The following is a 24,970-nucleotide window of genomic DNA, read 5'->3' as shown; positions in this document are numbered from 1 at the left end:
AAAATATATCAGTATCAAGTTGAAATGTAAGAAGTGCACAAAAGCATTCACAAGTTGTGAAAAATAGCAGCAGAAGTATAATTGTAAGTAGACTTGACTGAGTAAATATGAGTAATGACAGAATGCCACAAAATGTATTCCATTTATATTATGATTAAGTCAAATGTGTGGGTCAATAAGGGGCTCACATGGGCTTATTTTCCCCCCTTTATGGTGACTTTTAGTTATCGAGTGGAAGCTCTTATGCAGAGTGACTCGAGGTAGTGAACAGTTTGTCTGAAAGCTCACAGTCATGGCAGCAGACTAATGTTCTGATCAATATTCCACACAGAGAGAGGACGTTCCAGGAAGTATTCCCATGATGAAGTACTGAGATTCTACTGCTAATTATGGAAACACTCCATTACACACACACACTTCTATTTCTTCTGCATACTTGTGAGGACACAGGTTGAAGTAATGCCTTCTTGTTTCTTGTGATCACTCTCAAGGTCTACACCTGGTCCTAAAGATTGATCTTGTCATTGTTGCATTATTATGAAGGTACAGTAGGATATGTCAGTGTTTACTTTGTCAACAAATTACCGTAAAATACAAAATATAAGAGTTTGTTTTGGGGATTTTTCTAGAATCCAGGTGTGATGATTTCCGTTCAGCAAAGTCTCAACATCCTCACATTTTGTGCAGCTCTGTAGCACTTTTAGTACCTGTACTGTTTCTTGGTCGTTATTTGCCTTTTATTTTAGAGACAGGACAGTGGATTGGGGCGAGAGAGAGTGGGGAATGACATATGGGAAACATGTCACAGGTTGGATTCAAACCCGGGCTGCCCGCTTGGAGGACTATAGCCTCTGTACATGGGGCACAGGCACTAACCACTAGGCTACTGGTGCCCCCCAGTACCTTTTAGCACCATGTGGAGTTTGCACTCCTTCTAGTGCGGCAGAGCTCCCAGCCTATAATGAAGGTATTATGCGTTGCGCTGCCAATTTTTTGTGCCTATGCTCAAGTGCACCTCGGCCCAGGTGCACTATACAATATTTAACAGAAGTGTCAGTCTGGTTCAGTGGGTGCTGTCTCACTGTCGTACTGGTTAACTTGCATGTAGCAGAGCACTTTAAAAGTGTTTCCTACATATTTATGAAAACCAGATGTTCCCCATTTTCAAAAAGCTTGATAGAATACAAAATGTAGTTAGAGAATTATAAACATCACTTATGAAGATTCATGCAGGTATTTAAAAGGTAGTTAAACATGCGTCAAAGCACCGACAGAAGCATCGGTGTTGTGAAAATGAAAACAAACTATGGCGTTCAGAGTTATGAAAGCCTTCATCTGACAGAATTAGAACACTTTGACTGATTAGATACTTAAGATGTTAACGATAATGAATAATCAACGCTAATAAAAGTGAATACATTATGACATTGATAAATTGATACATAACATTCTTAAAACATTGGGTGCCATCACACTCAGTCATCACTTGACTTTAATTTGGAGAATATGATCTTGTTCAGTGTGTTCACATGGTTCAATCACAAGAGAAGCAGGGACCTCGCCTTCTGAATCTGATGATGATGACGATGGTTTTGTTGGATAACGACGATTGTTAAGATGGTTTCCATACTGATTAGAGCTCTGAAGAACAGACGTCAATGTTGTGCTTTGCCTCTGGTCACTTCCTGTCAGCACCTGTGTGTCCAATCAGACTCAAAGCTGATCGTTTGCTCTTACTGACATTGTTCCCTTTTTTCTAGATCCTTGCTTGTGTTGTACTTACTCTCTGATGTACGTCACTTTGGATAAAAGTGTCTGCAAATTAATTGTAGAATCGGCCTCACTCTGCTTCATTATCTTAAACTCAGATGTAAATTCAAATAAGTTTTGGGACATTATGCAGTGGCAGAAACCTGGAAAAATTCTGATTCTTTTTTGGCATTATAAAAGCCTCGTTGTTTTTTTATATTGAGTTATTTTTGAATCTGTGTGTCCTTCTTTTAATACTTGATTTAGCATTACAAATCAGAAAAATTAAAAAACTGTTATTTAGTTATTTGTTGGTTCATTTTGTAGTTTCTATTCTCTGCTTGGATCAAAAGGGAGAAGTGAAAAATGGAAATTAAATGGAACTTTGTGCAAACTTACAGCAGAAATGATTACAGACATTGTGGAGGAGGTTCATCAACTGGAATGAGTCTGGTTGCAACTACGGAAATTAAATACATTTGTCCATATTTGGTACTTGAACTAGCTGACACAACATAAACTGTGTAGTTCTCGCCTTAGCACTCACCGTGTTGATACCTTTCTCTTTCTGTATTTCTGCAGAATTGTTCAACACAGCTAAACCTCCAAATTAAACTTCTAAAGAAAGAAAAATGCCTCCCTTTCATTCAAGAACCTTCTATTCTGCAGCTAGCAGTTCATTCTTTGCTTTGTCCAGATAAATGGACTTCACACAAGAAACACACGCACACACAATATCACACAGGTCTATCTCAGCCTGATTACCATCAGCAAGCTCCTGGCCAGCAGAAAGTCATAAAACACTCCCTACCCTCTTATTTCTGAGGCTGGTCAGTGACACAAAGACACACACGAGCACACACACATGCACACTCTACGCAGAGACTTTAACATCCGTTCCAATTTCATAAATCCTTTTCATATCGTGCTGTATCAGTCAGTCACACTCTGTTGCCTCCGTCTCACACATAAAACACACCCAGGTGACCATCCTCAGTGTCATCAACATGCACACACACACACACACACACACACACACACACACACACACACACACACACACACACCTGTATTTTATTCATTGCCTCCCTTCACTGAATAACCTCACCTCAGGTCGATTGTATTGACTATCTCCCTATAATGCATGTTTCTTAATTAAAATCTGCCTCAACACTTTTAGCCCAATCCGATCCATGATCCCAGCCGCTAACTGAGCTCTGTGTGAAGAACTGTGTGTGAAAAGATGAGCACTTTTATTCATAGATAGATTGATAGATAAGATTGCAATTTTTTTTGTTTTGCCTCCAATATGAATGTGACAGAGGCATAATGGGAGGACGAAGTGATCCCCCCCTCTGTACCGTCGACGGAGGTAGTACCAGAGGCGTTACAGGGGCGTGTGTGTGTGTGTGTGTGTGTGTGTGTGTGTGTGTGTGTGTGTGTGTGTGTGTGTGCATGTCTGACTTTGTGTCTATGAGAAGCTCCGGCTGTGCCAGGGTTCCACACCGCCATAAGGCAATGTGAATTCAAAGACTGAGATACCAATAATACGCTGTTGTGAATCAATATGAATGTCTTGAGGCAAAATTACATTAGAACTTTATCTCGGCAATGTAGCAGAATTGCAGTCTGGAAATGGCTATAGGTGTGTGCGTGTGTGTGCGCTTGAGTGCGTGTGACCTGTGATTAAAAGCCTGGCTCTATGGGTCTGTGCTGTTAGATCAATAGTAGATTTAAGTGAGACTGAAAAACAATACAGTGAAGTACTGCAGTGGATGGGTGGAAGGATGGATGGATGAAAAAAAGCAGGACCTTGTGATGCATTTGGAAGTGTTTGGAAATTGGAAATGAAAATGGAAGAGTGAACAAGGGAAAGCTTTGAGTATGAGGAAGAAAGGTTGGGGGGGTGACTGAAAGAAAGATGGAGCTGTCAAAACAAGCAGGAGAAGACGGCAGGACGGGAGAGAAAGAGGTCAAGAAAAGATCATTAATGGAATGTTTGTCTGTTTATAGTACACAGAACACAAACATGAATAATCTTGTGTAATTGATGTGAATGTTGAAGAGTGTATACGCACACTGTTTATTTTCATGTGTTTATTTGAAAAGACGACATGCATGTCAACTTTTCCTCTGCAGCGCTAATGAACAACACTACATCTGTTTTCTCTTTGGTAAAAACAAACTCAGTATGCATCAGTTCAATATTATTATTATTATCCAATACAATAAGGCCAAAATACTGCTATATTTACTATCTAAAGTAGAAATTAGGGATGCACCCATGCATCGGTTTAATGTCGGTATCGGATGATATCGGCCTTGTTCACAGACACCGGCACATCTGAAAATAATGCGGCATGAACTGATGTCAGTAGCAAATGTTTATCTATTGTATCATACCAAATGAATGCTGGCTAGTTCCCTTAACTGCTGATTCAGAGAAGAGCTTTTTTATTTGACAGAAGAATTCAATTGTTGGACAAACTCTGATCTGATTTTGTTGTCAGACATGATTGAAAATGTCGGCATTGTGGGAGACCTAAATAGGAGCCGTGAAAAAAACATTGGTATCAGAATCAGCAATTGGCTAAATAGATAATTTATAAATTGGTATCGGCCCTGGTTTTCACAATCGGTGTATCCCTAGTAGAAATATCAAATAAAACTGGAGATGGACGCAATATCAAAAGTGACTTTCAAAGCAAAGTATTACAAACAATAAATGAATGGTATTATACAAACAATGAGTCCTCTTGTACATATTTTTGTGTCAGTGATTTCAATGTGCATCACTTTCTTTGCTGTGAAAATGAACACTGAATCACTAACAGGATAAAGACAAAAACAAACAAATTCCATGTTTTTTAGGTACTGTAACCCACACGACTGGCAATCGCTAAATCGCTAAAACAGGAACAACAATGTTAAATTCTATAGGATAAAACATATGGTCAAAGTCACAGATGGTAAAGCAACTGAGCCAAGCACAGCTGTACCCTCTTCACCAACACACATAAGGCAGAAGAGGAATACAGAGAGTGGGAGTTGGGTGAAGACCAGAGTCAACCTCAACATGCCAATTCATGTTAAAGAAGGGCCCTGCAGTTCAATGAGTTTACAGCTGATATAAGAGTTCCAGAGGGATGTCAGCTTTCTTTATGGTGGATGTGTTCAGGAGCATAATTTGAGTGTTTACGTGGTGACTAGAGAAATGTGCTAGACAGGAAGAAAACCGACCTTAAAGCAGACTATAAAAGGTTCCTTAAAAGCAATGTCATGTAATGCTTCCCTGTGCTTCTGTATGAGAAGGGGTCTTTGACATCAGATACCAAAGTGGGTGTTGTGAAAAAGGGTCAATATTTGACTACAGCAGATGAGAACTGGAAATTAATAAGATTACTCATAAAATATATCCTGAACTGTTGTATGAGGATATTTTCATGGACTATCATCTCTGTGTCCAAACATATTTGCCCAAGGGGTAAAAGTTATTTTAAGAGGGACACATTAGTAGAAATGAGAAAAGTTAGAGACTTCAGACTTTGATCAGAGGGAAAAAAGATGAACTAAGAAAGTTTGATTAATTGATTTAACATTTTAATTTTCTGCTTTGACTAGATTTCTTTGATGACTTGAACAACCCCATGAGGCAGATGTGATATTGAGGACATTGCACCAAAGGGTGTCTGCCGTCTTCAACAGCCAGAGAGAGAGAGAGAGAGACAGACAGATAAGACATCCATTAATGCAGAGAGCCAGTCAGACAGTCCAGACCTGTTTGCAGAGTTGTAAGAGTGTAAATGAGTCGTATCACTTCCACCGCAAACATTGTTATCATGAAGGGACAGCACCCAGACACCCTTTCAAAGACCCTCCTAAGGTCAGTCTCTCCCTCCACCTCTGATCTGCCTCCTTCTCTGCTCTTGCCCTTTTATCTCCAATATATTCCTCCCCTTCTCTGTGTGCCTGTGTGATAGCAGTGGACATCAGTGGTGTCTGCAAGTGTTGCGAGTGTGTTTCCATAGAGGACGGGTGATCATGCACAAATGTGTGCCTATGACATCAGTGACACAAGAAAGGAGTAGAAGTGTCTGACCAACACAGCTGTGTCCTCAAAAAACTTCTATCTGACTGACTGACGGATGAGATGAGACTGTCCTCTAAAGCACAATATCAGTCTTTTCAGTATTACCTTAAAAAAAGTGATCTTTAAGTCGAAACAAAAAGTCTCTTTAGCATTTGTGGAATGTATAGCTCGTGTTCATCCAGACAAAAAAAAAACTTTAAAGGTACAACATTTAAAACATTAAAGCAACAATATGCACCTTTTCCACCTATAAAAAGAAGTTTCAAATTTCAATTCAATAACTTTTAACATGGAGAATGCAGTACCTCACATGCCCACAGCACTGCCCGATCACCTATTAACCTCAAACTATGAAATCTAAATGAGGGTCAAATATATTTTTCTCAAAGCCCGTTTCCTCCTGATAGTTCTTAACTTTTGGCTGAGAAATTTCTTAATCACTTGTTTGATGCTATAAAGAAGTTTAAACCATGATTAATACCATGATTGACAGCTCTGTTGAGGAATGTTACACCTGCAGTGTTGTGTGCACTGGGCTAGCAAAGTACAGCAGAACAACAAACACAAACACAAGAGTCATTGAAATTGCTTGACTTAGTATCTGCTTAAAACCAACACAATAATCTGTTCTGCACCAATCTGAGGGATTTTTTTTTTTTTTTTATCTGTAACTCAAATATGTGATGTTTTGTTAGTGCAAGTGTTGTCACGTTAATTCCTCAGCTCTTCCTGCCAATCCATACTGCGCAGTCTCTTGTGTCAGATTTGCAATAAGTCAACACCTGTCATTGGGATATTTTGGCTTCATTGTCAATGGAAAGAGGCTGAGGTACACTGTCCATTTAGTCTATGCACTTAACTTATGATAGCCATTCTTTAACCACTGAACACTGAATCAAATGCCTCTCAGTTATGTAAAATAGTCTCATCTATCTGTAATGTATCTCTCTTCAGTGAGTGTTTCTAAGCATAGGTGCAGTCTTACTGTCTGTCTGTGTGTCTGTCTGTCTATCAGCAGGCCTCCATGAGTGCCAGCAGAAGGCATTAATCATTTAGAGCGCCTCATTATAGATTCCTGCACTTGAACTCCTGCTTGCAGCTGTCCTTGTGTTCTTCATGTATGTGTGTGCATGTGAGCGAGCTAAAGTCTACATGTGTGTGGAAGCTTGCATGTTTACTTTTCTAAGTGTGTGTGTGTAAATGCAAATGACTTGGATATCTGTGTGTGTTTGTGTCCAGGTGTGTGCTTCTTGCCTGGGGCTTCGCTCTCTCCAGCTCTCGCTCGGCTGTAGCCTCACTGCTGCTCTGTTCTTATAGTTAATGCATGTGAGGAGAGAATCCTCGTCCCTCCTGTCCCCCCCCCCCCCCCCCACGCCAATACCACCCTACTTCCCCAGAATAGACCTGATCCTCACCATACATGAAGAAAGATAACTCCTATTCCTCCCGCATTTCTGATGCACACCTCAGAGGACGAGTTATAAAAGCATGGCGAGAAAGAGAAAGGGCAGGAAGATAAGAGGTAGGAAAAATAGGGAGGAGGTGGTGATAAGGAAACATGAGGGCATATATTAAAGGTAAGGTGAGGAGGGTTAGGGAGTAACAGAAGGTACAACAGAGGGGGGAGAAAAGCCCTTTTTTAAAAGATGGCAGTTAAACTCCATCCTCTAATAACTGCATCCTTGTAACATTGTGTGTTTGCATGTACAGATTTTTATTTTGAAATGCTAGTTGACACTGTTATTTTAGGAACATGCTTCTCACACACATAGGCCTGAATCACACACATGTACAAACAGGGCCCGTGGACATGCACTAGCGGAGAGATGTCAGAGTGGGGCTGCTACATACTGCTACTCACACACTGCTTAAGGGCAGTGCTCAGGGAAGAACAACTTCTGTATTTAGGTCCGCACTGAGACTTAAACCAGCGACCCTACGGTTCCCAACTCAAGCCCCTACAGACTGAACTACTGCCGCCCCCGTTGTGACTGAGGATAAAGATCTCCAAACAGCAAAATTGTGGCTGTAATAAAGATTGTTTTAGACTTTTTCAAAACAATGCAGTTGGCAAAGATGTTTTGAATGTAGCAGCCATGTTCCTCTGGCCGATATACGAAGCAATAGAAAATGTATTATTTGGGGGATTTTAGTGTTACATGCTGGCAGCTAATTACAGTGTATGGATTGCCATTAAAATTAGGGCATATCTAGTAGGGGTTAAAGGAATTAAATGATCAGGAATTACTAGGATTTATACAATACAAACAAATGTCAATGGGCATGGTGAGTGAAGGATCCGGTCATTGTTGGAATATCAATGGCTCCTGATTGGTTCAGGCTCGTCTATCGTCAGACATTAGAATCAACGGTCCCAAGAAGAGGCGACAGATCACTGAATACTGCAAAAAGGCAGACAACCAAACAATGGAAAATGTACAGCAGGTCATCACCATCAAGTTAAAAAGCCATGGTCATCTCGTGGTTAAATTGGTAAACTGCTAATCAGATTAATCTATTCATTCATTCTTTTGTTGTGACATAATCCAGCAAGATTTTTAAATTGTCAACAATCCTCTGCACTTCTTATAACTCAGTATAGAGAAATAATTAAAAAAAAAATATTCTCTTAGTCTATTTCTGTCCCCCTGGCATTCTGCCAAGCATGCTCTACTTTAACCAGTGCCAGGTTAGAGAGGAAGAAAAGGCACGGGCCACACACACACACACACACACACACACACACACACACACACACACACACACACACACACACACACACACCCACACACACACACACACACAGATACTTCCAATGGGCTATATTAAGGGATAATACTGAACTGGCTTTCCAAAGACAGAAACAGGCTCCACACACACACACAGACACCACATCATTCTATTATACTGCCTACTTAAACAGTGAATACTTTTTGCTGCATACTAACCGACCATTAATATGCAGTTAGTAATGGAAACATACCGCAATTCCCACCATCACAGCATACACACATTCAGACAGCCATTAAATATAAAGTGACCTTCACTATGGGTGACCTGGTTGCTATGGTGACAGCTGTAGATCCCCTGTCAAGGTGTGAGCGCTGCTTACGGCCAGGTGTGAGACCAGAAAAAAACAATAGGATAAAGGTGACAGGAGAGAATGAGAGGAAGAAAAACAAGAGGAAATAGGACAGAAAAAAAAGGTGAGAGCTCAGTGGGAGTTCAATGGATGACAAAGAGGAATGTGTGCTTCTGTGCGACTCATTGAAGAGAACAAGGCACTAACAGACAGGGTTGGAAGTTATTCCTACAGGGGCCAATTGTAGTGAACAATAATTTGGCAAAGATAAACATGTCCTATAACAGGTTACCAACCTTTCTTCTTCAGAGACCCCATTACTTCCCCTTAGAGAAGTTGACCCCCCCAGGACCCTCATGTGATACATTGCTGTCTAAAGTTGACATATTTTCACACGAACATTGATCAATTTCTCTTTTCAGGTGTAAGCTTGACATTGTTTCTTAAAGCATCCCAACAGAAAATATCTACACACACTTTTTCTTCCTAAAAGACCTATTTATAATATTCCAGTTAGTGTGTTATCATAGTTTTAGTTAATGATTGCAAATAATAATTTTGACAACCTCAGAACAGACGAAGCCTCGTGAAATTAGGCACATTAGTTGCAAAAAACTGTTAATCATTGTGTTCATGTTTGAAAAACTATGTTGTCCCTCATTCTCTCGAAGGGCGAAATATTTTTAAAGACAAACAAATCTCCTCAACTTGTTCATGGTGTTTGTCAAATTTACAATGATAACAATATTAAGTTTGTTTCATCGATCCAGGGAGAATACAAATATTCTTTGTCATTCTCAGCGTCCCTTTCTGTCTGTGTTTTGCAGTGGCCTCTAAAAAAACTATCTAGTGGCCAAGGTCAGGGCAGAATGTCCTCGTCAATTCTGTGTATCTTGATTTAAAAACCATTACAAGCTGACAAGACGGGACAGTGAAAAGTAAAAGCTGGGAAAAGCAGGAAATTAAAGAAGAAACATGGCGGAAAGCGACTGTGGTGTGGCTGAAGATAGAAGGAAAAAGATGCCAAAGTTTAAATCTTTTTGTTGCTATGGTAATAAACCATCGTGATCACTGTTATCTTACTTTATAAATCTGACCATTGAGCTGTTTTCTGTAAAAAGTACAATGACAGATTGGTTGTTTCTGATTATTTCCTTAGGGTTCATCTGCTTTACATTCTGTCAACTGTGAATGCGATCTAACATCAAATTCATGTGGGAATATATATCAATGCACACACGTGGGAATTTACATCCAGAAAGCCGGCATTTTTCCTCTCTACTGGTTCACGAGCATACTGTGTATGTGCATCTACATCAGTGTGAGTTAGTTAGGCTATGTGTGTGTGTTGTTGTCCACTGAGCTGTCAGTGCAACTGCAGGCTTTAAAATAGGATTTCTGCAGCTTGGCGGAGGTTTATGCCGACGCTGGGGCTTTTGATTCGCCGCTCACTCAGGAACAGCCATGCATGACAGACTGCTTCCTCTACCGCAGAGAAGGAGAGAGGGAAGGAGAGAGAGGGGGAGAGAGACGAACTGAGGATGAGCAGATGGAGGAAATGAGAGGCAGACAGAGAGAGGTGGATAAAAGGCAGAGGGTGTTAGAAATACTGGAAGGAAGGAGGAAATATGAAGCTAGCGTGCCAAGAAGGAAGGAAGATTAGAAAGATGGCGACAGGGTGATGGACAGACAGACAGAAAGTCTGCAGTGTAGTTAGTTTGAAGGAGAGAGCGGGGAAAGGATTTTTTTTCCAGCACCTCTTGAAATAAGCTTTACCCACATTTCAGCAAAGTTGAAAGGTGGTGTTTCAGACGTGATTACTTTCACTTCTCCAAAATGAAACTTAATTGCATGCCAGGATTCAGGCAATCGCTTTAAATTCTCTCTGCTATAGTGACAACCCGCTAATGACTTATACAAATTATGTGCGGCTGCTTTTTCAGTCTGCTGTATGATTTTACCTAAACCACTGTTTCTACATCTCATTTAGGATTACTGTGATTTGTAGGGAGCTTTCAGATGCTTCAAAAGTGTTTGCCAATAATGATTTGCAGTGCTACAGAACAGCTTTTTCTTCTTTTTCTTCATTTGGCTTGGCTTCAGCTGGGGGAGCTATTGAGTTGAACTTCCTCAAGAGCTGTTTAGTTTGTAACTGTCGATATGTGTCGATGTACACAATTCATTGTGGTTAGGAAAAGCTCAAGGGTAGATTTAAGTTTGGTTAAATGTTGAAAAGATTCACACCATGCTTCTTCATATCTATTTACTTTAGAGCCAATTAAATAGAAAGATAAGCCTAAACTTCAACATTATAAAAGACTTAGGCAGCAGTTTGTACTAAGAAAAAAGAACGAGAAAGGAAACAGTAATGAGCTGACGCAACCCACCATATTTATCTCAGTTTCTCTGTGTCATTTGAATTATAATGATTATCCTCCGTCTACGCTGTTGAAAATATCCTCTCATTAAGGTCGGAGAGGTTGTGTCTGTCATTACAGAGAAAAAAAAAACGTCACTGTTTTTGGTCCTTATAAGCGATCAATCCCATGCCTGTTGCTGAAAACTGCTATTAGTGTGATTTATATGTAGTGTAGCTAGCGGGAAATGAAAGATGTAATTACCAAAGTGTCATTCCTGTAACCTGTGTCATTAGCACTATTATTATTATTATTATTATTATTATTATTATTATTATCATCTTCAGCAGGACCGCTATCAGGAAGAGGGCAGCCAATAGGTTTTTAATTAGTCTCATAGTGCAGGTGGCTTTCATCTATTTAATCACTGCACTGCTAATATGTAGACGGTAAATGATGGTTCAATAAGAGAGAAGAACTTCCAATCCATGAGAAATGATTTGGAAAATGAATAGTAAACTTACACTGTGGTAAGACATTTTTTTAGTAAATGGACTTGAGCTTGTGTAACGCTTTTGTAGGACCTTTCTGCCACATGAGAAGGCAGAGAAAAGTACTCTTCTTGTGTTTTTCTACGTTTACTCAAAACAAGATCATTTGTTCCACACAGGTCTGAGGAAAGTTCTGCCTAACAATGCTATGATTGGCTAGCATTTCCCTTCCATGATGTCCCATGCCATACAAACAACATTTTTAGTAATTATTTCTGAGTTATCAGTGCAGCCCAGTGCTTTGATTTCCCCCTGGCATTGGATTAGCTCAATTGGAAACTTTACCAAAGCAATGCCAATGCACATGTTACAAATTAAAATGTTTGTTTTTACTATTCTGTACCTTTTTCTTTTTTTTACTACTCAAAGCCTGTGATTACAATTTCCTTTTTTTGTCATATACATATGAAAGTTTGGTGATTATTTCCACCCATACTATGATTGAATGATCCTTCCATAATCACAGGTACAAGTCTCTGTATATTTGGTATCAGCAAAGAGTGAAACAGCGATAATGACAATAACGATGCCTTTTCTAAAGTGTGTGAGACCCACAACTGTGCGGTTTATCCGTAATGATGAAATGCAATGGCAAGGAAGTGTAATGGGCTGGATTGAGATGTGCGCGTGACAACTTGCACTAAAGTACTCTGTTATATTATCATAATTCTGTCTACAATCATGAGCCATCTCTTAATTTTTCTAAAACTTATCCTATCACTTTGTTCCTCTTTTTGTACTGCCTTCTCTTTGTTCTCTCACGTCCTCCCTCTTACTGTAAGTATCTGTGTCATTGTCTCTTCCTTTTTCTCTCACCGGGACATCTTTTGTCACCTTCTGTTTCTCTCTGTCTCAATCACACAGTTATAGAAAAAAATAGCGAGAGGGAGAAATTAAAGGGAGCACTGTGCCCACCTATGGATGTTAATAATAATTTAAACAACACACCAGATTGTTCCTGAGGCTGTAGGTGAAAGCCAATTGTGTTGTGTTATCATGTTCAGGTGAACACCCTACAGAGCCCAACCATGCGTGAAATTGATCTTGTGTAGCTGGAAATGTATTAACAAGGTAGTTCTTTTGAGCCAAGCTTCAAAGTTTTCCTTAACTTAAATAAGTTGTGTCAGTGTAAAAAACAACCAAACCTTATCTAACTATAGCATCATGAGATACAAAAAAAAAGACTTTGAATTCTGTCTCTATTGGCATGGGATAGGAAAGAGGTTTTATTTGTCTTTTTGTGACTCAGTGATATTTTTTAGGACAGCAGGTTTTAGGACTGCAGATTTTGAGAGTAAGTCTCAGTTCTTTAGCTGATTGCAGCAGGAGGACGAACGAAGGTATGGATGGGGGAGATGATGAGCAGTTGATAGGCGGTTAGATGGATAGTTTTGTTTGCCCCCCTGACATTGTTGGTCTTTCTCAGCTTGTAAATCCTGTAAATCTCTCCATAGTTGTGGGTAAATCCCAACACATACCTGTAATCCATACTTACCCTTCTGAGAAAGTTAACACTCTTACTTTTGTCGTCTTAAAAGTTGGCAGTGAGTCAGACATAAAACTAAATATGAAACTGCTTTATAAACTTCAAATGTTGAAAGAGATTGTATTGTGATGGTGATAAGATACTTTATGAAACAAGTTAATATACCAAAAATCGAATGTTTGTGTACCAACCTCTTTGTTCTTATTTATCGATTAAATGGTCAGTATTGTTTGTCTGCTGTCAAAGAAAAGTACATAATGCATGTGTGTAACTGAGTTACACACTGATGAAGTCACACACTATGACAAAAAAAGTGTTTGTGTGTGACAGGCAGGTACAAGGATTTAAGATGGGGGGGGAGAACAGAAAAGCGCATTCTGCAGATTTTTCCAGAAACTAATTAATCTAGCACACACACACACATACGCTGACATTCACACACACATTTCTATAAGCAGCCCTACATGCAGCACTGAGTCTAAAATTAGTATGCAGTCTGTTAGACAACAAAGAGGCTACAGGGAGGAAGAACTGCTGCCAAAAGGCCTCAATGACAAACAGCTTAGAGATAATAAAGAGATGGATGCAGGTAGGCGAGACCAAGCCGGTGTAAACCACAGTGACTACAGTGGGCTAAATTCCCGATGCTTTTGTATGTTTTGTTCATTGGCAATAACTGCAGCTCAAATGCTTTCATATGCTAAGACTCTCTCATGGCTTAAAGGTTCATTGCTTAGAGTAAAACAGGAACAGCCTAAAGGACAAGTAATCACTGTGAGGAATCTGGTATCTATTTGATCAGGTTATGTCCTTCAACTCCTGCATAAAACTGTTGTCAAAATCAGCCTTTTTCACCTTCATAGCATTGCACGAATCAGACACATCCTGTCTCAAAATGATGGAGAAAAACTAGTCCGTACATTCATTACCTCCAGGTTGGACTATTAGGTCTCTAAAGTTTCTCCCTCTGGTCCAAACTGCTGCAGCACATGTACTGACAAGAACTAAAGCGATCGCTCCTATGCTAACTTCACTGCAATGGCTCCCTATAAAATCTAAAATAGAATTACAAATGCTTCACCTCCCTGACAAAGCTTGTAATGGTCAGGGATCACCATACCTTAAATAGCTCATAGTGCCATATAACCCTTCATAAACTCATGGCTCTTGCCACCTACAGTCTTTAAATGTACCATGGGAGGTAGAGCCTTCAAATGACAGAACACACTCCTTTGGAATCATCTACCAGCCAGGGCCCTGGAGGCAGCTTTTACTTCTTTACTTTGAAGAGTAGGTTTAAAACTTGTATTTATAAAAGCTCATAGTTTAGACTGGCTCAAGCTTGGACCAGCTCTTAGTTATACTGCTATAGGCTCAGACCGCCAGGGTACAGGGCACACTAAGCTGCAGCCTCTCTCTGTATCTCTCTCTCTCACTCTGTCTATCTGTATGCATACATATCATATCATGTAACTAACTTTAAATCTTGTCTCCTGAATTCCTCTTGACTGTTGTTGTGAACCTGTCTGTCTCCTTTATCTATTTGTATTACTCATGTTTATCATAAGTAAGTGTTTAATTTGCAAATCATATCTGCTCGACTCCATTGGCTAAAATAAATATTACTGCTATTAATTCACAACTTTGTTGTTACTGCTAGTATTACACATACCTTTACCGTTTTAACTGGCGTCGTAGCCTCAAATCTGATTTGATCATTGTTGTTTTTGTTGCTGTTGTTGTTTCTATTGGTTGTCTTGCTCTCTCTCTCTCTCTCTCTCTCTTTCTGCATGCCCGGTAGGTGGCTCTTCATCATGAGTCTGGTTCTGCTCAAAGTTTCTGCATGCCTGGTATAACGCATTTTTTCCTTGCGACTGTGACTTTGTGTTGTGCTGATGATGGATTAATGTTTGGTCTTTGGTCTAGAACTTCTCTTTTCTTAAGCTTTTGCAATAGCATTTGTCATGGATTGGCACTCTACAAATAAAGAGCCATGAATTGAATGTATGACCAAAGAGCAATTGAAAGAAATATAACCCCAAATGTTATGTTTTATATAATGAATTTTCACAAAATATGAACTTTTAAAGCTCTTCCATGCCATTTTCTTCATATTATTTAGCTGCTCCAATGCTGATCTTGTCACTTATTCTACAGATTGAAACATTGACTGGTTAACAGAAAAATACTTTAAGTGTTTGTGTGTTCCTTTTTTTTGGTTTTTACTGCATGATTTTAAGCTGGAAGAAGAAAGTCAATCAATGACCATAGACCATAATGCCACACTGGATTAAATCATTTATAGCAGTTTGCTCTCTCATACCTTGTTTCTTTGGATGTCATAAGACAGAGTTAAAAGTTTCCATTTCCACTGGGCCGCCCACTTAGCACTTTGGATAAAAGCCTCCGTCGAATTGAAAGCATAATGTTCCTCTCACTAATGTAATCTCACTTACAAAGACACTTCTGCAAATATTTGCAATGTGGGTCACACACATTTGGACTTGTAATAAAAAATAAAATCTGCACAATGCAGATTGTAAATGTATTTCAGTCTATTTGATCCATGGTAGTCGTAAAAAATAAGCATGAAACAATTTAATGTAATGTCTTAGTATTTCAGTAGACTGCTGTAACTCACTTCACCTGACACCTACCCTCTGGCACCGGTTTCAGGCATTAAAAATCATCACATAGAAATAATCAGCCTTGATAATTATGGTCTTGTAAGCTTTTGATGGGCACATAGAGGCATCAGAACAAATTCAAGTCTGTTTCATAACCAGTTCAAAAACTCTTCACAGGAGCTTTAAATTAAGAAAAAATGATATCATGAAACTACTCATGTAACTATAGTAAGCTTGTTGACCTGAAGTTACTCTTTGATATATCAGTGTACATTTATTTTGTCCTAATCATGTCCCAATCTCTTAGCTATTCACTTTTATTTCCCTCTCTATTGACCTCTTAAATCATAGCTTGTCTTCATTCAGTCTCCAGCTGTTGGTGTGTGACTATAGAGTGGGTGGTGTCATTGAACAGCTGTTGGTGCAAGAAACATTTAAGGTCCACGGTTGATTGTTGAATTTGTTTTCTCATTTCCTGAACATCTGCAGAAGGTGACAAGCTGCAGACATAATATTATGCACAGTATTCAGATAGGAACCCACAGTGAGGGTTTTCACTGTCTCTCCCAGGTGTCCTCTGACAGTGAAGTCATAGAAATGAGTTGCAAATACATGGTGTGTGGGTGTTTCAATATCCCTCATCCATATGCATAAGAGCAGAAAAACGCTCTAGGTTTATCCTTTTTAAGGTGCTAAAACGACAACACCCACTCACCACGCATGGCACACACAGAAACAGCAAATCAAAAGGGTTCATTTGGTTCATTCTAAGATGCTACTTATCCGTTTTAGAGAGGAAATGCTACCTTGTACATTAATAGTCATCACTTTTTTAAAAGCTGTCTGTTCTGCAAAATGGCTTAATAGTTACTTTGCCACTTTGTTTAATTCTGAAAATTATTAAAAGGATTACTGAAAGATAAAAACAGAATGAAGCCATTGATCCTGACTTAAAGACAACTTTTCTATAGTGTGTAGAGTTATGATTTAGAAGTTTTCACATGGTTCCTCTGGGACCGATATTTGTTTTATTCACATGGATTATTAAACATCTCATTCTGACTTTAATAGGCAGCCCTATGGCAGTTTTACAAGAAAAAACAAGTCATGAAGACGCGTTGTTTTGTGAGCATTTATATTCTCTTGTAGATGTTGAAGAGTTATTTGCCTAGTAACTTTGGAATATTGGTGTTTCTACAGGAACAATTTGAAGCTCACCGAAGTTAATTGGATTAATCCAGTGGTTTATAATGTTGAATATAAATTTAGTTGAGTTGGTTGTTTTTAGAAATAAAGCTTCTCCTTACAAACTTTTTAAGTGGGCAAAGAGGATCTGTATTGGATCAAAGTTTCATAAATAAATATGTGGTTTAGAATCAGATTGTAGATATTGATCTTTTCAACCAGACACATTTCCAGTTATGTGTGTTCAAATCTGATCTTTCTAACGTTTTGGGGTTCTGCAACAAATTCTTAATTTGCTGCAACTATTTCATATATTTGGTGAGTTGTCAAGTCAATTTGACTTCTGACATTAAATCCCAGACTGAGTTCTAGGCTGTTAAGAAACTTGGACTCCAGTCAAAAGCCAGCCATAGGAATAAGAATGTTTGTACCACAAGAAAATGAAACATTTTGTCTTATCACTAACAACAGCCTTGTCATATCTTGCCTCAATCTATTCTAAAGTATGTAAATTTCAGAGCAAAGACAAAGATAATTAATGATTAGATCACAAAGGTCAATTCATACAAGAAGTTAATTTCCTAAAGGCCACCCTCTCTGAATCAGATACATTGACTATAATCTGCCTGATCCTCCTGTTTCACATGATAATTAGTGTCACTCTGCTGGTTTAGTTGAGTGAACGTTATCTGAAAAATACATAAGAAGGTAAGACCATATGGATGCTGTTAGTGCTTATTATCAGGACAGAGGACTGATCCTGATATTGATTGAACAGCAGGAATAGAAACAGATAGATTTGAGTTCTTTTTATGTATTCTTTGTCAGCAGGGTTTAAACATGAAAGGGAAATATTTGAAAGATGTAAGGGGACTACACGAGAGGATGTATGCTAGGCAAACAGTCATAGAGAAACAAACCTGACTAAGCTTCCCTAGCTAATCCTGCTCAATTTTACCTGATGAAAATTGAATCACAGCAGAGTACGACAGATGTGGAGCAGGGCAATGCTGATTGCACAACCATCCACATAATCAATTTTATTCATAAATTACTATCAATTCTTTCTTACAAGAGGTTGTATTGCTTGGAACCTTAGATGAGTTTGTACTGTAGTCCCATCAGTGTTTTATTTATTGATTTAACTTTTTCCTTACAAATGTTTCTCTCGAGTGTTTTTGTGCCTTGTAATTCGTGTTATGTTTTGTATGTGTTTATATGTGTGTCCCATGTCATTCCAAACCCTCTCTCTCCCCAGTTTCCTACTCCTACTGTGTTTAGAAAAATGTGCATCATTATCATTTTCTTCCTAATTAATTTTTTATTTTATAATAGTGAACTCAGAGACATAAGTAAGTGTGCGTGACATGCTAATATCTATAAATCTCATACAGCCTGCCCGGCTAAGTCCTGTTAATGTTGTAAATCGATTCAGAGTGCTACAAGGTTTGCAGGTGGGACTGTTTATTAGATTACAAGGATTGAGAGAACATTGATTATCTGAGACAATAACGGAGAAGATGGTGAACATTAATAGAAAGAGGGCTCTAATACATAATTCATAGTAACGCAGACAATGGCAGGACAAGTCCATTAAGCTGTGCAAGATGGAGGATAACAAATGCTGCAGAGAATTCTTTATGCAATGCAGATGTGTGTGCGTCTCTAACTTGTGTGTGTGTTTTGTGTTTCAAGACAATGTTTGATAATAAAGGAATCGATGACCTAAAAGAATCTTAAAAACAAGCTTCGAATCTCACACACAGATGCTTGTGAGAGGAGAAAAAACACTTTTTCTAAGCCAAGGTTATGGTTTGATTTGATGTGGTTGTGTAAAACTTCATGTTGTGTTTTCCATTATGCCCTACGGGAAATCCCTGTTGGTTTCTCCAATTAATTAACATCGTAGTTTATTGCAAAGGCTCCTCGCATAAATTATGTTGAGCTAAGCAGGGCTGGCTATATGTGTGTGTCTTGTGTGGGCGTCTCCAGATCTGCACTTGTGATAGTGTATGAGTGTGTGTGTGTGTGTGTGTGTGTGTGTGTGTGTGAGTGTGGTTTTGTGTGTGTGTGTGTGTGTGTGTGTGAGTGTGGTTTTGTGTGTGTGTGTGTGTGTGTGTGTGAGTGTGGTTTTGTGTGTGTGTGTGTGTGTGTGTGTGTGTGTGAGTGTGGTTTTGTGTGTGTGTGTGTGTGTGTGTGTGTGTGTGTGTGTGTGTGTGTGTGTGTGTGTGTGAGTGTGGTTTTGTGTGTGTGTGTGTGTGTGTGTGTGTGTGTGTTTGTGAGTGTGGTTTTGTGTGTGTGTGTGTGTGTGTGTGAGTGTGGTTTTGTGTGTGTGTGTGTGTGTGTGTGTGTGTGTGTGTGTGTGTGTGTGTGTGTGTGTGTGTGTGTGTGTGTGGTTGTGTGTGTGTGTGTGTGTGTGTGTGTGTGTGTGTGTGTGTGTGTGTGTGGTTGTGTGTGTGTGTGTGTGTGTGTGTGTGTGTGTGTGTGTGTGTGTGTGTGTGTGTGATGGTTTGTGTTTGCAAGTTTGTGTGTGTTAATCTTTCACAAGTGTAGTCCAAATCCCTGAGTCAGAGGCTTATCAACTCTTCACTTCGTCAACTCTATTAGCATTATCCACCATTATGAACCTGTAGAGGATGGACGTTTTTAAAGATAAAAGGTAAGCATTTTATTTGATACACCACGCTGCCGACTTTTATGTGGCACAACATATTTACTTCACACTATTTGTTTTTTGCTGATGTTTGTGTTCTTGTTTTTTACCCTAAAATTGTTTAATATTCACTGTTTTCTCATTTAGTGCAATGCACGGGGGCCCACTCGCTTTGGGGCACCCATAGCAACTGTCAGAATAAGTAATATCATTAATGGTAGTAAGCGAGCTCCTGTTAGCGCTTAAAACTACGATAGCACTATTATTGTTAATCTCATACAGGTATGTTGAAAAATGTGCACCTTCCGTTGGGTCTGTGTACAAACATATAAGTGTCTATGGTTGTCTTCATGGCTATGTGTTTAATTCTCATCAGTACAGGGTGTAATCTGCGTTGAACAGATTTTAGATCTATGGTAGTTTGATTTAACCAGGCTGAGGTGGTTTGAGGCAGACTGTTAGATATATGTGTCGCCTAGGGTTGCTGTCTATGGTGCTGATCCGAGGCTGCTTTGGTGTTTTTCTGCATGGGGACATAAATAGTCTGTTGTGGAGTTGTTTTAAATAGTTGTGTTTGTGCAAATGAGCGTGAGCATCAGTTTGGGGCAAGGGGAGGGCCAAAAACATATCTTTGCACTAGAGCCCAGCACAAGTTCATTATGCTGCTGTTGAGCCCCCTATTTTATTTACTGTAAGTGAAGAAAAAAATATTGGTAAAGATTCATTGTGAACATTGAATACTCTCTAACCTAGAGAGACGGACAAAATGAGTAAGACTGTCTCAAATTAATCAAATTAATTGAGCCTGACCAATATGTCCTTCGGCTGATATTATGTCGCTGGTATGTGATGCTTTAAATTCAGTTCATGTGTATCAGTGTTGTTCTCTCCTATCATTTACTTATATTGCTGCTTTGTAGTAGATGCAGATTTTTACCTTTTCTATAGTTTTTATTTTTATAGTCTTTATTCTATTCTATGAATATAAACATTTTAAAACCAATTTTATAGTAATTGCTATTTTTTTGTCCTATTTATCCTATTTCTTATACTGCAGCTTGTATCTTATTCTGCACTATGCTGATCAGTGAAATGCTTTGCTTTGATATGTTATTAAACATGGCTGATTTTGGTGCCAATGTTCTCCCACACAAAAACATATGAAATCCGAGACGCATACATCCACGGTGGTTTGTTTAACCTAGCAGAGTGTTTATCGTGCTGTCTGCCAATGATGTGCCCCTGGACCTGACATCAGCGGGAATCAATGGGAGCCAGCATAGCTAATATACCAGATGTACATCTTTGTGATTCTGCATATTGTATGGTTGTGTTTGTTTGTGTCTGTCTGAAGTCCCTCAGTGAGGCTGTGAGTTAATATTTGTCACCAGACCATGACACGGCACTGGTAGTTTTAACCCTTCACTAAACAAAAATGTCAAACTCGTCTCAATCAAAGTCAGCCTCTTAACCTTCCCTCTCCTCCTCACCCCACCATGCACCGCTGTATGACTTAGAATCCATCTTTTCTTCCTTTAGTTTTAGTCTCTCTTCCCTCCATCTCTTTCTGAATGCTAATACTGTAGTGTTTGGCGCTCTGTCTTAAATCACACCTGAGTGCAATGAACTCACACACACACACTGTCACGACCCATGTGCTTGCTCCAGCACATTAATAGAGATTCTGTCAGCGCCTCAGGAAGAAATTACTGCCACTTGCTGAGCCTTTTCACTCACTGTCTATCATAAATACGCACAAAGACCTACAGTACAGTGTACACACACACAGCTTCTATACTTTCATGACCTCATTCTTGCTCATTCATGCATTATATTTAGATTTGATGGTCAACTCTTGTAATTGCATACATAAATAAATGCAAACTTAAACCTTACTGAATAATGTTTTGTTCCCGAGTTTCACAAAAACATGTTTTTTTTAATGGATGAGACGTAGAGATTTTCTCTAAGCTTTTCATTCTCTTTCTTCATGACCTCATTCATCTCCTTCGCCTAAAAACCATCTCTCTCACTTCTTCCATCCCTTTCGCTGCATTAACTAGTTCACTTTATTCACTCCCCTCAATTCAATCTCTTTTAGGCCAAAGGTTTGTTATTGGCATAAGAAACAAAAGTAGCTTCTGCAAAAAAGCATAAAGTCTTTCTTTCTTTCTTTTTTCTTTCTTTCTTTCTTTTTTTCTTTCTTTCTTTCTCTCATCCCTTGATCCCTTTAGCTATTGGCCAGAGGAATCTCTCTCCCATATGTTTCTGCTGAATCTATTTCCAAACTCAAACTTTAGTTGCGTTTGTTTTGTTGTTTATCATTTTAACCTGAAACATTAATCAAAAGTGGCATCTGTCTGCCTAAAGGATTAAATTATAGTCATACGCAATGCTGAGTCTCTTACGATAAATCAGCATTATTTGATTATTGATTCCATTTATGCAGCTAGAAAAAGACATTCATCTTCTCTGTTGCACACACTCAGGGACAAAGTAAGGACATGAGAGGAGAATAAAACACATAGTTGCACACACTTTCTCATGTCTATGTCAAACCTGACTTACCTCAGTGAGGTGCGGGTTGGGGTTGAATCCACACTGGTTACAAACGGTGGACTTGCACTGGGTGCAGGTGTTGTAGTTGGGTACAGCCGGTGGGTTGGACAGCTCTGTGGTGGTGCACACTGGGCACAACCTGCTCTTAGGCATTGGTGCGATCTGTGGCACAGAGTAGGGCGAAGTAGGTGTCACGCCGCGGTCAGGAGACACAGAGGATGTCCGACCTGTTCTGGAGCCACCCGAACCACTGAAGTCAACTTGGAGATTACGACGGGAGGCGTGCTGACCAGGACTTTGACCTGAATGGCCTCCCATGTTGGATCCAGCTGGGCTGTGACCCATCCCGTGGCCAGACCCCGTACCCTGCCCCATGCCATGCCCCTGACTTGACTGCATATGACGGGGGGAAGATGGACTCTCATGGGTAGCCAGGCGGTAGGGCTCACCGGCTCTGGACCCCATTCCTCCACCTGTGCCCATGCCTGCTCCTATTCCTCCTCCTCCTCCCATCCCTCCCCCTCCCATACCTCCCATTCCTCCTCCTCCCATACCTCCCATTCCTCCTCCTCCCATACCTCCCATTCCTCCTCCTCCCATACCTCCCATTCCTCCTCCTCCCATACCTCCCATTCCACCTCCTCCCATACCTCCCATGCCTCCCATTCCACCTCCTCCCATGCCTCCCATTCCACCTCCTCCCATGCTTCCCATGCCTCCCATTCCTCCTCCCATTCCTCCTCCGCCCATGCCTCCCATTCCTCCCATTCCTCCTCCGCCCATTCCTCCTATTCCACTTCCTCCATGGCCTCCTTGTTGCATGCCTGGTTTGGGGCTACCCATTGAACCCATCTGACCCCTGAAAGAGAGGGAAAAAGCAAAAGAAAAGTGATTAGTGTTTAAATAATTACAATGACGCAGTTGCTGTTAAATTCTATGAAATTACAAGTTTAAGCACCAGGTTAGATTTCCGCCATTGTCAAAGTTCAATGAAAAGGAATTGGACGTCGTCCACTCTGTAGAACATTGTAATATTTGATTCTGGGTAATATTTGTAAGAGAATATCTGATCCAAAGTTCTTACAATCATTGTCCTGAACAAGATCTTTAAAATGATTGAGAGTATTCGGGACATTAACCAGAATAGTACGCCTGTCAAGCTCTTGTATTCTCCTAATGTACATGAGGGCTTGTGACAGAGATTGCAGTAGTCTGAAGCAACTCTCAATGTAGACCAAGCAAAACTGTATGAGAATGCTAATGCCTTTGTCTGCTCCGAATGGAACTGAAAACTTTAGCATGTTCAGCTAACTAGCATACTAATTGGCCAACAGTAGTAACACATGGTTCGCAGGCCAGAGGCATTTCATGCTTCATTTTTTCATTGCTTGGCACTTAAGAGAGGGGCAAGAAGCCAAACTCAAGACTGGCACAATCACTTTGAAGTATTTCCTCACTTTTTTTAGTCCTTGGTCCTACCATGTCAAGTTGTACATATTGGAATGGACCTGAAGACTAGCGGTCCAAAGGACATGGCATAAAATGACTCGGGGCATGTCCAGCTACACTTCGCTGTTTGAACAGCATAAAATCTGGGTGCTAAGTGAAAGGCAGATTGCAAAAACATTGGATTAAATGGATTGATTACAGATAGATCTGTTATGGGCGTAACATGAATCAGAGTTAGCTCTCATTCCTTTTCAGAGTCAGGGTCGCCTGCAGGCAGACCTGTCGATTTATCTAAATGGCTCATGTAACGTCTCTCGTTCAATTGTGAAGAACCAATATGCCCAAGGGTGTTAACTTGGGCATACGTTAAGTCATTAATTTACACAACATGGGTGAGGGCCATGAAAGTGAGAACTGAGTAGGATGGAAAATACCAAAAGAAGAAACTTGTGCTGCTCACCTAAAAGCTTCACACCTGGTTTATGATCGAGCTCCTAAGACTAACTCAACACTGCAATACAGTCATGTCTTCTTCACTAATATCTTGAATATTTTTTTGTGTCGTCTTTTGGAATATGTCAGTTTAACATTTGAAAGTCAACCAACACATGACCATTACTTAGCTTTCTTGCATCAAAATCAATAATTGTGGCTGAAAAATAAGAAACCCGCAAAGGATTGACACTGCCTGATCTCAAATGGGGAGCTATTATTTATAATTTAACTACTCACAACTCCCAAACTGTACCGAATTCTCAATGAAACAAAAATCTGTAAATCATCGGTCAGTGATGTTTTGAAAAGGGATATAATCAATTCATTCTGAACATTTATATAGAGTTGAATAATTCTATTCTGCAGCCAGACCAGAGTAAATGTAAAAAGCAGCATTGGTTGATACCACCATAGCATTTAATTGGAAAAATATCTTAATTTTATGTAATATATTATGAAATGAATGAGCAGAACAGGAGAGTTCAGCTAAGTTATTGTACCTTTATTCAAAGAAATTCAATTATCTGCTTTCTGCCAGAGAAACAGCAGCACAAAAAAACATTAAAACACAGCAAAGTAATGAGTCTTTCATTCATTGGTAGCTGCTGAAAGCCATGAAAATACTGCTGAACTTCCACAGGCATCAACACATTTAAGTGGAACATCACAGACTGAAGCAAGAGAGAC

General features: G+C 39.6%; 1 protein-coding gene across 1 annotated transcript in view; it reads right to left on the bottom strand.

Annotated features, from left to right (window-relative positions):
* bsna (bassoon presynaptic cytomatrix protein a) overlaps positions 1 to 24,970 on the bottom strand; it is a 154,395-nt gene that overhangs the window by 94,004 nt on the left and 35,421 nt on the right. Inside the window, exon 2 of the mRNA XM_065961513.1 lies at positions 22,349 to 23,198. Coding sequence (XP_065817585.1) covers positions 22,349 to 23,198 — 850 coding nt within the window. The remainder of the gene's footprint in view (positions 1 to 22,348; positions 23,199 to 24,970) is intronic.

The sequence above is a fragment of the Labrus bergylta genome, chromosome 12 (assembly GCF_963930695.1).
Source record: "Labrus bergylta chromosome 12, fLabBer1.1, whole genome shotgun sequence".
NCBI classification, from domain to species: Eukaryota; Metazoa; Chordata; class Actinopteri; order Labriformes; family Labridae; genus Labrus; species Labrus bergylta.
The sequence above is the reverse complement of the archived record's forward strand: the minus strand, read 5'-3'. Positions and strand labels throughout refer to the sequence as shown.